This window comes from Homarus americanus, unplaced genomic scaffold (assembly GCF_018991925.1).
Source record: "Homarus americanus isolate GMGI-L3 unplaced genomic scaffold, GMGI_Hamer_2.0 scaffold30535, whole genome shotgun sequence".
In the NCBI taxonomy this organism is placed as follows: Eukaryota; Metazoa; Arthropoda; class Malacostraca; order Decapoda; family Nephropidae; genus Homarus; species Homarus americanus.
In genome coordinates this window covers 10,629,731-10,644,065 of record NW_024732440.1, presented here as the reverse complement: position 1 = coordinate 10,644,065, position 14,335 = coordinate 10,629,731, and the positions used below count along the sequence as shown (strand labels likewise).

The 14,335-nt window shown below is 41.3% G+C and overlaps 1 protein-coding gene across 1 annotated transcript in view; it reads right to left on the bottom strand.

The window, feature by feature from the left end:
• LOC121868674 (phospholipid-transporting ATPase ABCA3-like) overlaps positions 1-14,335 on the bottom strand; it is a 132,796-nt gene that overhangs the window by 17,836 nt on the left and 100,625 nt on the right. The window contains exon 33 of the mRNA XM_042369511.1: positions 14,135-14,252. Coding sequence (XP_042225445.1) covers positions 14,135-14,252 — 118 coding nt within the window. The remainder of the gene's footprint in view (positions 1-14,134; positions 14,253-14,335) is intronic.

The following is a 14,335-nucleotide window of genomic DNA, read 5'->3' as shown; positions in this document are numbered from 1 at the left end:
CTACAAAACTATACAGGTGTTTGTGTTCTCTCCTGTATATAGAACTTATTACCCAGAACACCTAACAGACGTGAAGAATATTAATTGAGCAACTTCTGATGATGTGCAGCTTATGTTGTGTTACTATGAAGATAATGTACTCATTTGTGTGCTAATATTAGGTAAAGTATTCATATATGATGTGTCACTGAACCTTCAATAATGTATTTGACAGTGTGACCGAAATAAACTGTATCAAGTTGACATGGCAGTTTAATCTCACGGGGTGATTATACTTATTAATGAGGGTTAGTTCTAAATTACCCAAGACAACTGAATGGGAATATAAAATGATTTGATTCAGTGTTTTTCTGGAAGAAGCAGGAATATACTCATAACTTTAGTTTGTAGGGTCATTGTGATGAACTGTGAGGGAGGGATGATGGTACTGTATGCAGATTACAGATGTAAGATAAATTTTTTCAACAAATGCAGTCTCTAAGCAATAGTGGGTGCACCATTACAGTACTGTACTGTATAGTGTAAACTCAATAAACAATGATCTGGTACAACAAACATGGGATTTTGTACCAATATTTTACATGGAAAACCAAAAAGTTAACCTTAACAATAAAAATATAGTAAAAACTGAAATTAATTAACAAATAATATATTTAATGATTTACAGTACAGTAGAGTACAATATTTATTTTAATTTATTTTACCACTTGTCAGCTTACTAGCCATTCTGGTAGTTGGTTTATTCTTTATAACTTTGGTAAGAACTTTATTGTCCAGTGTTGGTACAGTAGTGAGGGTCACACTGGGTAACGCCCTTCTCACGTGTGTCTTGGCCATGACTCAAACCAACAACACAGAGGTGAGAAATACACACGTTACCAGACTCTTGAGTGTTGAGCATAGTGATGGCCATAGAATGTCTGTTTACATTTGTCTTGGCCAATCAGCATGCAGCAAAGAAGCATAATGCATTGTGTGAATCATGATATCTGTTATTTTTCACTACTGTATTCTCAATTGTTTAACTTAATAAAAGTGGCTTTTATTGAGTGAATTTATACCCATTATGCCTATGTAAGAGGAATCAAGTGATGGAGCAGTAAGAAGACCAAGACAAGTCATCATGTCAGAGAACATATATGGCTGGTGAGCATCAGGGGGTCTCTCTCTGTCTTCCTATTTTTTTGGGGGGGGGGATTAGCCAACCAGGGCACAGGTCAATGACCCACATCAGGGCCTGGGGGCGAAATTATAGTAGTAGTAGTAATAATAATAATAATAATAATAATAATAATAATAATAATAATAATAATAATAATAATAATAATAATAATAATAATAATAATAATAATAATAATAATAATAATAATAATAATAATAATAATAATAATAATAATAAAAATAATAATACAGTGATCCCTCGGTTAACGAGCGCCTCGGTTAACGAGATTTCGGTTAACGAGTTACCTCCCATAAGATTCTTAACTTCGGTTAACGAGCAATCCCTCGATTAACGAGTTTCTTACGAGCCGATCTCAACAAGTTTTCGCTTGCACTTGGCGGTCAACCAGCTGTAGTATTAGTCCGCCAATACAGTAATCGGTTCTAGGGCTTAAATTCCTTACTATTTTAGTAAATATCAAGACGTTTATACTATTCAATAATTTTAAAAGTTTAATATTAAATTTTTTAGTCATTTTAACAATTATTGAACATAATTGAAGGTAAAGTCACTAGTTTTATGTGTGCCATCCAGCCTTTTAACACACCAAACAAGCGTTAGTCTCTCTGTTTTCAGTGGAGGTAACATCTTGCTTGAGACTCTCTTCAACTAAACGCTTTTTTTCGTGTTTCCAAGCAAATTATTGGTCATTTTGAAATTTATTTTACATACTGACAATATATAGCGCAGTGCAGTGTTATTTTAAAGAAAATATTCTTTATTTACTGCTAGTTTAACTTAAAAAATCAAGTGTTGACATTGTTTGAATCCAGCATGGGGCCTAAGAGATCAAGAAAAGCGATTTCAATCCAAACCAAGCAGGAAATTATAAAAAAACATGAAGAAGGAATTAGAACAAATGCGCTATGCAAAGAATATGGCATGTCGACATCAACTGTGTCGACAATTCTTGCACAGAAAGACAAATTTAAAGAAGTGAAAGTGAGAGACAAATCTACCAGTGTTTAAAAGTAGATCCCTAATTGCAGAAACTGAGAAGTTACTTCTCATCTGGATTAGGGAAAAACAGATGAAAGGTGATTCAGTTTCTACTGAATTCATTTGTGAAAGAGCAGGGAGATTTACGAACATTTAAAGACAGATCAACCTGGTTCTTCAGGCACAGAATTTGAAGATTTTCGGGCCAGCAAAGGCTGGTTCAAAAAATTTAAGAAAAGAAGCGACATTTTCAGTGTTGTTAGGCATGGTGAAGCTGCTAGTGCTGATAAGGAAGGGGCAGCAAAGTTTTTAGTGGAATTTAAAGAACTGATGGAAGAAGAAAATTATCTTCCACAGCAAGTGTTCAATGTGGACGAAACTGGGCTGTTCTGGAAAAAGATGCCCAAAAGAACATTCATCACCAGAGATGAAGCCTCTTTACCTGGGCATAAACCCATGAAAGACCGTCTCACTCTTTTACTTGGTGCCAATGCTTCAGGAGATTTCCGACTGAAGCCTATGCTCGTCTACCACTCTGAAAACCCCAGGGTGTTCAAGCAACAGCAAGTGGTAAGAGCAAAGCTTGGAGTTTATTGGAAGTCCAACCGTTAGGCATGGGTGACAAGACAGCTCTTTAATGAATGGGCTGTTGAGGTGTTTTGCCCTTCTGTCAAGAGCTACCTAACCACCAATAAACTCCCTTTAAGGCTCTTATCCTCATGGATAATGCTCCTGGTCATGACCCTGAACTTGCCAGAACTTTGGAGTATCAATTTGACTTTGTGAAAGTGTTGTTTTTGCCTCCCAACACTACATCAATCATACAGCCAATGGACCAGAATGTGATCAGCAACTTCAAGAAGTTGTACATGAAGAAAATGTTTAGGAGGTGTCATCAGGCAACTTCCACTGATCCTGAACTAACACTGAAACGGTTCTGGAAGACACAATTCAACATCCTGGAGGCTGTAAAATTGATTGTGTCATCATGGCAAGAAGTCTCCACTAGATCCCTCAATTCTTCATGGAAAGCACTGTGGCCATCAGTAGTCCATGGTTTTGAGGGATTTCAGGATGACACACAGTTGGACCAGGAGATTGTGTCCATTGGTCAGTCATTGGGCCTTGAAGTGGAAGAGGATGATGTCGAAGAGCTTGTGATGTCTCATGAGGAGGAACTTACTCCTGATGACTTGAAGCAACTGGATGAGATGTTAGAGGCTGACAATGGTGAGGAGGAAATTGAAAGTGATGACCATATGTCAACTAAAGAGTTGAATAATGTGATTTACCACTGGGAGAAGTTCAGGGAACTGGCTTCAAAGCACCCAGATGTGGAAAAAACTGAACTAACTTTGTGTCATGTTGAGGACTCAATGGTCTCCTTGAAACAAAAGTTAATGTTGAGGAGGAGAGATGCCCCACAGACCACAATTGACATGTTCTTCAATAAAAGGCACAGGGAACAAGATGCTATCCCTCAGCCTTCCACTTCAAGAAGGAGAGAGGATGTTCATGGTGGAGAAAATTTCAGTCCAGAGGTTCCTGACATTTTCATGGAAGGTGACTCACCTTCCAAGAAGCAGTAAAATGCTTCTCCTCCACTTCCTTCTCTTCTCCCTTCTCCTCCTCCACCTCCCACTTCAAATTCACATCATCATCATCATCCAGGAGCCTTCTACATACACACCTCAAAGTAAGTGTACTTTCCTACCTTTTTTGTTGAATTTAGGCAATTTTTGGTGAGCTGGAACCAATTACCCAAAAACCCAATGAAACAATGGTTTCGGTTAACAAGATTTTCGGTTAACGAGCAACCTGCTGGAACAGATTGTGCTCGTTAACCGAGGGACCACTGTAATAATAATAATAATAATAATAATAATAATAATAATAATAATAATAATAATAAAGGACCATAAATATAAAAGAAAGAAAAAAAAAGATCAATAGTTAGAAACAATATACAGTACAGTAGTCTCTCACCAATAACGTCTAATAGGTGCCTGAAAAACACCGTTATTAGCGAAAACGTTATTTGTGTGACATTAAAATACATGTAAAAAGGGTTTATTGGTGCCGCCGCCCCAAGAATTTCACCCATTTTTCCCCCTTAGAAGCCCTCCTAACACTTTTTGTTAGCTGAAATAAAAAGAATTGTTATTCAATCATCAAAATAAAGAGTTTGAGTAATATAACACTTAGTTTTTGAGGTGCTTGGTGTGATGGTTGTTCTGTATCTGAGGGCAGCTAACACTTGCACTGTCTTTCATTCTACAAGCTAACCATTTCACAAGAAAATGCTCTGTTATCACTAACAACCTGTTTTTATCGCCTTTATCATTCATAGCTCACCTCGCATTTCCATCACTACCGAAATATTTTTAGCCAGCGCAATACTCTTCTTCGTCTCCACTAAGTTCCTCTTAAAATTTCGCACTGTAGACTCAGGACAGTTCAATTTCCTCACTTTAAAAGTTCCCGGGCATTCAGTTGGCAAATCACTCCCTCCACCACCTCCCCTAGCCCCCACAGGCAAAAATGCGGAAGTCATTATTGATCACCGACCCTAACAACCACTGATTATAGTGGCGAAAATCTCACACGTGGGCGCAGCGCTGTATTCCACCGAGCGTGTGTGAGAGTGAGAGTGAGGTGGAGCGGACAACTATGTCATCAACATGGCGGCAAACAAATGCTATCATTGATGCGCTCGGACGCTTCCCGCGAAATCTCCGTTATTCAAGAGAATCCAGACGCTATTATCGAAAATGGGTATCTATTGTAACTTACCGTTATTGTCGAAAACGTTATTGTGGAAGTCGTTATTGGCGAGAGCCTACTGTATGTATGTTGTGTTGTCAAAGTAAGAGAAACAATTGAAACCCTGCAATTGTGTGTAAATGAGGCAGAAAGTCAGATCAGCAACCTGGGACTTGGTCACAATTTTTGTGATGCCATATGGCAGCAGGGTCTACCATTAGACAATACATTATGCTTCCAATATCTTCCCAGTAAGTTAAAACACTTTTTAATTTCAATAATATATAGGGTAGAACAATATTATGTACAATATAAACTTTCTTTTGTTTAAAATATGAATGGTAAGTAATGAAGTGTTTATAGTATGACATGATACGTTATACAGGCTGGGGAACATATCCTACAGTACAAGTGTTATTAGCTATTCAGTCCAGGAAAGCCTCCGATAACACAGGTTGACAACCCTTTATCCGAAATTCCAAAAACCGAAAAGCTCTGAAAACCAAAAGTTTTTTTTGTGGAGGAAAAAGTTTTTTTTTTTTTTTTATTTATTTTTTTTTGCCCACCCGGGTACAGGTCACTGACCCACATCGGGGCCTGGGGGGTGAAAATGTAATAGTAATAGTAATAATAATTATAATTATAATAATAATAATAATAATGATAATACAGTAATAATAATAATTATTAATAGTAAATAAAATTTTTAATAAAAAATATACAAAAATAAAATAAGAATGATAACAATAATAATAATAATAACAATAATACTGTAATAATAATAATAATAATAATAATAATAATAATAATAATAATAAAGAAATACAAGAATGAAAAAAAGATCAAAAGTGAGAAACACGACCTAGACCTATGAACTATTATTATTATTATTATTATTATTATTATTATTATTATTATTATTATTATTATTATATTTTAGCCCCCAGGCCCCAATGTGGGTCAGTGACATGTGCCCAGGTGGGCTGATCCCTGAAAAAAAAAACCTAACCTAACCATTCTGAAAACCGAAAAATTCAAAAAACCGAAATGCATCTGGTCCCAAGGATTTCGGATAAGGGATTGTCAACCTGCAATAGTTCTGCTAAAAATTATTCATATTTAATTTAGGACCCAATTCAATTTACACCATAATTTTATTCGTATTGACGAGGAAAATAGAGTAAAATATAAAACAAAACCTTGCGCACGGAAGCTGCAAAACTTGTGAGAATAAACAGTCGCAGCTTGGCGAGCCCTTTGTTGTCACACATGAGCAAGAGAGCAAGTGATGGTAGTACTTATACTTTACTTTTATCCTCTTCACCACTGATCGGCTCGTTAGCCGCTTGGGCGATCGGTCACGTCTCTGTTACACACTGTTGGCAAGTACTGGGCAAGCACCGGCTCCTGAATGTACCCGAACCAGCTCCAGTGTTGGTCAAGTCAGGTCTTGAAAGAGGTCACACTCGGTGCCATCACAGCACTTTCTGGTAGATTGTTCCAAGAGTTCACAACTCTCACTCCGAAAAAGTTTGACCTCACAGTTTTCTGAACTTGCGGCTTCTTCAATCTTGAGCTGTGACCCCTTGTGGGGCGAGCGTCTGCTACCTCCAAGTAAGGACACTCGACTGAGTAGTGCCCCTTGAGATGCTTATACACCTCAATTAGATCGCCCCTTGCCCGTCTGTAGTATAAGCTAGGCAAGTTCAGGTGCTGGTTCAAAAGCTAAAAGAAAGTGTATAAGCTTAGCAGAGAAGCTAGATGTGTTAAAACGATATGAAAAAGGTGAAAGGTCTGTGGATATTATACCGAGCAAGCAATGTACAAATTTTCTGAAGTGGATCCATTAACAGAACGAAGCATTAAAGTTAACAGGGATGTGAAAAACACATATGAGCCTCACATAAAGATGTATAATGAGAATAAGAAAGCAGCTGAGCAAGGTTTTTTTTCTGACAGTTTCATTATTCGAAGGCCTAAACCATCAACTTCAGGTACAGCTACACCATCAACTTCAGCTACAGCTACACCATCAACTTCAGGTACAGCTACACCATCAACTTCAGGTTCAGCTACACCATCAACTTCAGGTACAGCTACACCATCAACTTCAGGTTCAGCTACACCATCAACTTCAGGTACAGCTACACCATCAACTTCAGGTACAGCTACACCATCAACTTCAGGTACAGCTACATCAACTTCAGGCAACAGCTACACCACCAACTTCAGGTTCAGCTACACCATTAACTTCAGGTTCAGCTACACCATCAACTTCAGGTACAGGTACACCATCAACTTCAGGTTCAGCAACACCATCAACCTTAGGTACAGCTACACCATCAACTTCAGGTTCAGCTACACAATCAACTTCAGGTTCAGCTACACCATCAACTTCATGTTCAGCTACCATCCTTCACCTGCAGCTACACCATCGCTTCATTACAGCTACCATCGCTTCGCTACAGCTACCATCGCTTCGGGGCGCTACACCATCAACTTCGGGTACAGCTACGCAGCCAACCATTACAGCTACACCATCAACTTCGGGCTCATACCATCAACCGGGTACCAGCTACACCATCCGGCTTCGCTTCAAGCTACCAGCCTAATCCTTCAGCTATTACCATCAACGGCTACAGCTGCACCATCAACTTCGGTACAGCTACCATCAACTTCGGGTGCCAGCTACGCCATCAATAAACCGGCTGCAATACCATCGGCTTCGGCTTCTGGCTACCATCCAGCCAGCCTGCAACCTAAAGATTTATTTACCATCAACTTCGGGTACCTTCGCAGCATCAACTTCAGCTTCAGCTACAGCTACCATCAACTGCAGCTACAGCTACCATCAGCTTCAGCTACAGCTACCATCGCTTCAGGTACAGCCACCATCAACAGCTACTGTCAACTTCGGGTTCAGCTACGAAAGCATCGCTTCGGTGCTTCACCATCAACTTCAACTACGGCTACACCATCAACTTCAGGTACAGCTACGCCATCAACTTCGGCTCTGACTACACCATCAGCTGGGTACAGCTACCATCAACTTCGCTGGCCACCATCAACTTCAGCTTCGCTGCATCAACTTCCTTCTAGCTACACCATCAACTTCAGCTATTCTACCATCAACTTCGGGTACAGCTACACCATCAACTTCAGGTGCAGCTACCAACAACCGGCCTGGCTCACCATCAACTAAGAACTACCATCGACTTCGGGTACAGCTACGCTTCAGCTACGGCTACCAGGCTCAGCTACCGGCGTCAACCTGGGTACAGCTACACCATCAACTTCAACTTCGGCTACAGCCACCATCCTTCGGCTACAGCTACGCCATCAACTTCGGCCTACCAACTACCATCAACTTCGGGTACAGCTACACCATCAACCAGGTTCCTTCACCATCAACTAAGGTAGCCGCCATCAACTTCAGCTACGCTACCATCAACTTCGGGTACAGCTACTGGCTACCATCAACTTCGGGTACAGCTACCATCGCTTCGGGTACGGCTTTACCGTCAACCAGCTGGCTACGCCATCCTTCGGCTGGCTACACCATCAACCTGGTGCAACTACCGTAACTTCGGTACAGCTGCACCATCAACTTCGAATGCAGCTACCAGCATGCAGCTCACCATCCAGGAGAACACCATCGACTTCAGGTGCAGCCCATCAGCTGGCTACAGCCATCAGCTCATTTCAGCTGGCTCACCGTCAGCCATTACAGCTACAAAATCAGCCTGGGTGCAGCTGCATAATCAGCCATTGTAATCCTGCACCGTCAAACTCATTGCCATCAGCTTCAGCTACAGATTGCTCATCAGCAGCTTCAGCTATGGCTACCATCAACTACAGCTACATCAACTTCGGGTACAGCTTCACCATCAACTTCAGCTATATCTACCAGGTGCAACTACCATCGCTCGGCCGCCATCAACTTCAGGTGCAGTACACTATCAACAATTTACCAGCTACCATCAACTTCGAATTGCCAGCACCAACCTACAAAACTACAGCTACACCATCAACTTCAAACTACCGTCCCAGGTGCAAGCTACACCATCCAACTTCAGGTTACAGCTGCCATCAACTCGGGTGCCAGCTACCATCGGCTTCATTACAGCTACACCAACCTCGGGTGCAGCTACACCATCAACTGACTGCACCATCAACTTCAGGATGCAGCCACCATCAGCTTCAGCTATATCTACACCATCAACTTCAGCCCACAGCTACACCATCAACTTCGGGTACAGCTACCATCAGCACAAGCTATAGCTACACCATCCTTCCGGGTACCTTCACCATCGCTTCAGGTACAGCTGCATCAACTTCGCTACAGCGCCAGCACGGGTACAGCCATCAACTTCAGCTTCTACACCATCGGCTTCAAAGCTACAGCTACACCATCAACTTCAGCGTCGGCTTCGGCTATGGCTACCATCAGCTTTCGTATATAGCTACACCATCAACGGCTTCAGCTGCCATCGCTTCAGCGCACCGTAGCTTCGGCTACAGCTACACCATCCTTCAGCTACACCATCAACTTCGCTGGCACATCAACTTCGGGTACAGCTTCGCAGCTAACTTCAGCTACAGGTGCTCCATCGCTTCAGGTACAGCTAAACTATCAACTTCAGCTTCAGCTACACCATCGCTTCAGGTTCGCTACACCATTAACTTCGGGTACAACTACACCATCAGCACAGGTTCAGCTACGCATCGCTTCCCCGGAACAGCTACACCATCGCTTCAGTTCGCTACCATTAACTTCGGGTGCAGCTAAACCATCGGCTTCAGCTACCTTCACCATCAACTTCGGGTTCGCGTGCCAGGTACGGCACCATCAGCTTCGGGTTCAGCTACACCATCAACTTCGGGTTCGCTACACCATCGCTTCAGGTACAGCTACACCATCAACTTCAGGTACAGCTACACCATCAACTTCGGGTTGCTTCACCATCATCTTCGGGTTCAGCTACACCATCATCTTCAGGTACGCTTCCTGTCAACTTCGGCTACAGCCACACCATCAGGTACACCCATCGCTTCGGGTACGCCATCAACTTCAGGTAGCTACACCATCAACTTCGGGTTCCGCTACACCATCCTTCAGGTTCAGCTACCATCAACTTCGGGTACAGCTACACTGCCATCAGCTTCGCTACAGCTACACCATCAGCTTCGGGTACAGCTACCATCAACTTCAAGTACAGCACACCATCAACTTCGGGTACAGCTACACCATCAACTTCAGCTACAGCGCTACCATCAACTTCGGGTACAGCTACACCATCAACTTCGGGTTCAGCTACACCATCAGCACCAGGTACCTTCCATCAACTTCATGCAACTACCATCCTTCAGGTACAGCTACACCATCAACTTCGGGTACCTTCCACCATCAACTTCGGGTTCAGCTACACCATTAACTTCGGGTACAGCTACCATCAACCGGAATTTACCTTCACCATCAGCCGGCTACAGCTACATCATTATCCGGGTACGGCTACACCATCAACTTCCGGGTACAGCGCTACACCATCAACTTCCAGATACAGCTACACCATCAACACAAGGTACAGCTACAGCTACACCATCAGCTTCGGCTACAGCTACACCATCAATTTCCGGGTACAGCTACACCATCAACTTCAGCTACAGCTACACCATAAACTTCAGGTACAGCCACCATCAACTTCGGGTGCAACTACACCATCAGCTTCAGGTACAGCTACCATCCTTCGGGTTCAGCTACACCATTAACTTCGGGCGGCCCCGCACCATCAACTTCGGGTACAGCTACACCATCAGCTTCGGGTACCAGCTACACCATCAACTTCGGGTACAGCTACACCATCGCTTCGATTGCTTCACCATCAACTGGGTTTAAGCTACCATCGGCTTCGGGTGCCGTCGGCTGGGGTTCCAGCTACACCATTAACTTCAGGTACAACTACACCATCAACTTCGGGTACCTTCACCATCAACTTCGGGTACAGCTACCATCAGCTTCAGGTGCAGCTACACCATCAACTTCGGGTACAGCTACGCCATCGCTTCGGTACAGCTACACCATCGCTTCAGCTACACCTACACCATCGCTTCGGGTACCAGCTACCCATCAACTTCGCGGGTACAGCTACACCATCCTTCCTTCTGGCTTTACCCATCAACTTCAGGCAGCTTCTGGCTTCACCATCGCTTCGGGTTCGGCTACGCGTACGCTTCAGGTACAGCTACACCATCAACTTCAGGTACAGCTACACCATCAACTTCAGGTACAGCTACACCATCAACTTCAGGTTCAGCTACACCATCATCTTCAGGTACAGCTACACCATCAACTTCAGCTACAGCTACACCATCAACTTCAGCTACAGCTACACCATTAACTTCAGCTACAGCTACACCATCAACTTCAGGTTCAGCTACACCATCACCTTCAGGTACAGCTACACCATCAACTTCAGGTTCAGCTACACCATCATCTTCAGGTACAGCTACACCATCAAATTTTGCATAAGCAGCAGCTTCAGCAACAACTAAAGGTTCAGTAACAATTTCAGCAACAGCTTCAGGTTCAGCAACAGCTATGACACCTTTATGGAAAGCTGCAGCTTCAGCCAGAGTTGAACCTACAGCTTCAGATGGAGAACCTGATGACTTAGAAACTTCGTCATCTGAGTAAAACCTCACAGAACAACATTGGCTGCCCTTATGTTTTAGACTTTACCACCATTGGTGAGTAGAATTTTTATTTTGCATTCATAAGCATTAATCAAAACATACATGAACAGTAATAAGTGTTGTTTTCATATTCTTATGTAGAGAAATGACGTTATGTTTTCACGTGTGCACACTTACATACGGTGGCATTGCGCAATCCGTATTTCGTTTTTTCTTTGCCATTAGTGGTTAGCTACTTCTATTGTTCCATTTATTTACATTAAATAACATTAATTAAAACATATATATTCCTTTTTTACATTAATTTTACTCCAGGTTCAACCAGGGTCTTATTTTCTTCAGTTTCATATGCAGAACCATCGTCACAGGTATAAACACTAACAAAAACAATGCCGTCTCGTGTCCTCTTGCGTGTTTTAATATTTAACATATTAATAAAGACCTGTATTGTTCATTCCGCACACATAAACATTAATTCAATCAAATAGACTTTCAGTAATAAACAATAATGAATTTTTTGTACATAAGAGAAAGGACGCCGTGTTTCCACGAGTGCAGATGTTCATACGTTGGCCTTCTGCTATTGGTCTCACTTTTCTTCTTTACTATCAGTGGTTACTTTTACTGTACATACATTAAATAACATTTATTAAAATATATATATTTTTTTACATTAATTTTACTATAGCTACAACAAGGGTCTTATCTTCTTCAGTTTCAGGTGGTAGAACAGGTGTAACAACAACAACGGCGTCCCCTCTCCTCTTGTGCGACTACATATTAGTATTGACTTTTATTGTATAAGGTGCATTAATAACCATGATTTAAAGAATATAGATTTCATTTTTCATTCATTTTCCATTTGGGGAGAAAAGAGGGTAAAAAGCCACACAACATATATGAAAAGGTCAGACTAGGGAAGGCGTCTCATTACTATTGCTTTATTTTAATGGTAATTAATGATCCATTATACGACGATTCACCTTACACTGCAATATTGGAGGACACATTACTGTTGTTATTTGAGGCTTTACTGTACAGTGGTCCCTCGGTTAATGAAATTTCGGTTCACGAATTACCTTCCAGAAGAATATTCAATTCGGTTAACGAAAAAAATTCGGTTAACGAATTCCTTACGAATTCCTCTCAACATGTTTTCGCTTGCTCACCAGCTGGAATATTAGTCCGCCGATACAGTAATCGGTTCTTGGGCTTAAATTCGTTCCCATTTGAGTAAATATCAAGAAGGTTGTACTATTCAATAATTTTCCAAGTTTTATATTAAAAATTTTAGTAATTTTAACAATTATTTAACATAATTGAAGTACAGGAAACTAGTTTTTGGTGTGCCAAACAGCCACTCAACTCACCAAACAGGAGTCAGTTTGTATCTCTGGTCAGTAGTGGTGACATCTTGCTTGAGACTCTCTTGAACATAAACTATTTTTTATGTTTTTACAGTACAATTATTGGTCATTCTGAATTTTATTTTACATATTGACAATATATAGTGCAGTGCAGTGTTGATTTAAAGAAAATAATCTTGAATTACACCTAGTGAACTTAAAATTTTATGGGTGAAATGACAGCATGAAGCATGGGGTGATTTCTCTTCCACCCCACTTCCTTCTCTTCTCCCTTCTTCTCCACCACCACTTCTAATTCCCATCATCATCATCATCAACCAGGAGCCTTCAACATACACACCTCAAAGTAAATGCACTTTACTGCATTTATTTTTAGATTGCATGTAATTTTCGGTGAGCTGGAACCAATTACCCAAAATCCCATTGAAACAATGGTTTCGGTTACAAAATTTTCGGTTAACGAACAACCTTCTGGAACGAATTGTGTTCGTTAACCGAGGGACCACTGTATACTCTACAAAGTTTTAAAATATGAACTGAGCTCCCTTCATGTGGGCATGGAGGGAGTGTCAGTGTGTATGTACAGGCAATAAAAAAGTATCGACCACCTTGTTGTGCTTCACAATATGAAACATCGTGTGAAACTTGTAAACATATACAGGTACTTCTCGATTTACACGAGGGTTACGTTATTGAAGAGGTATTGTAAATCAAATTTCGTGCAAAAAAAAAAACGTGAGTGAGAGAGGCGTCTGAGGCAAGACGGGAGTGTGCATCAGCCCCGTTTATACAACCTGCTTGTACACAGCCCGCTTGTTTATATACACTTACAACTTATTGTACATCTTATGCGTGTTATTGTGAACAAAACGTGTAAATTAAATATTTTGGGGGGATTTTGGACCTCGTGTTAATTCAACAACGGGCAAAAAAAACGCGCACAATACAAGAGGTACCTGTACCTGTGGTTACTGAAGTCAGTTGGTTGTCATCGCTTATTTTTTATTTCATCGACCTTGGGATGGTCGATACTTAATTTATTGACAGTACATGTTTGCAAGTGTTGGCTACAAAATGGCCATCCAGTCTCCTACAAAGTACATGAAGAATCATTTGTCAAGTTTTCAGTGCTGGATTTAGTTGCACTCACCTAAATATTAGCTTCTCTGTCTCTTGAAGTTGATCCAAAGGAGTGTCACGTATCCGTAGACGCTCAGCCTTCACGTCTTCATCTTCTGGATTCATTGAGTCACCTTCTAGCTCAACATCTATAGATAACATCACAACACACTACATTAAACCCTCGCCTTCATGAGGTTTCATGTATTAATACTCTATGCCTATGGACACC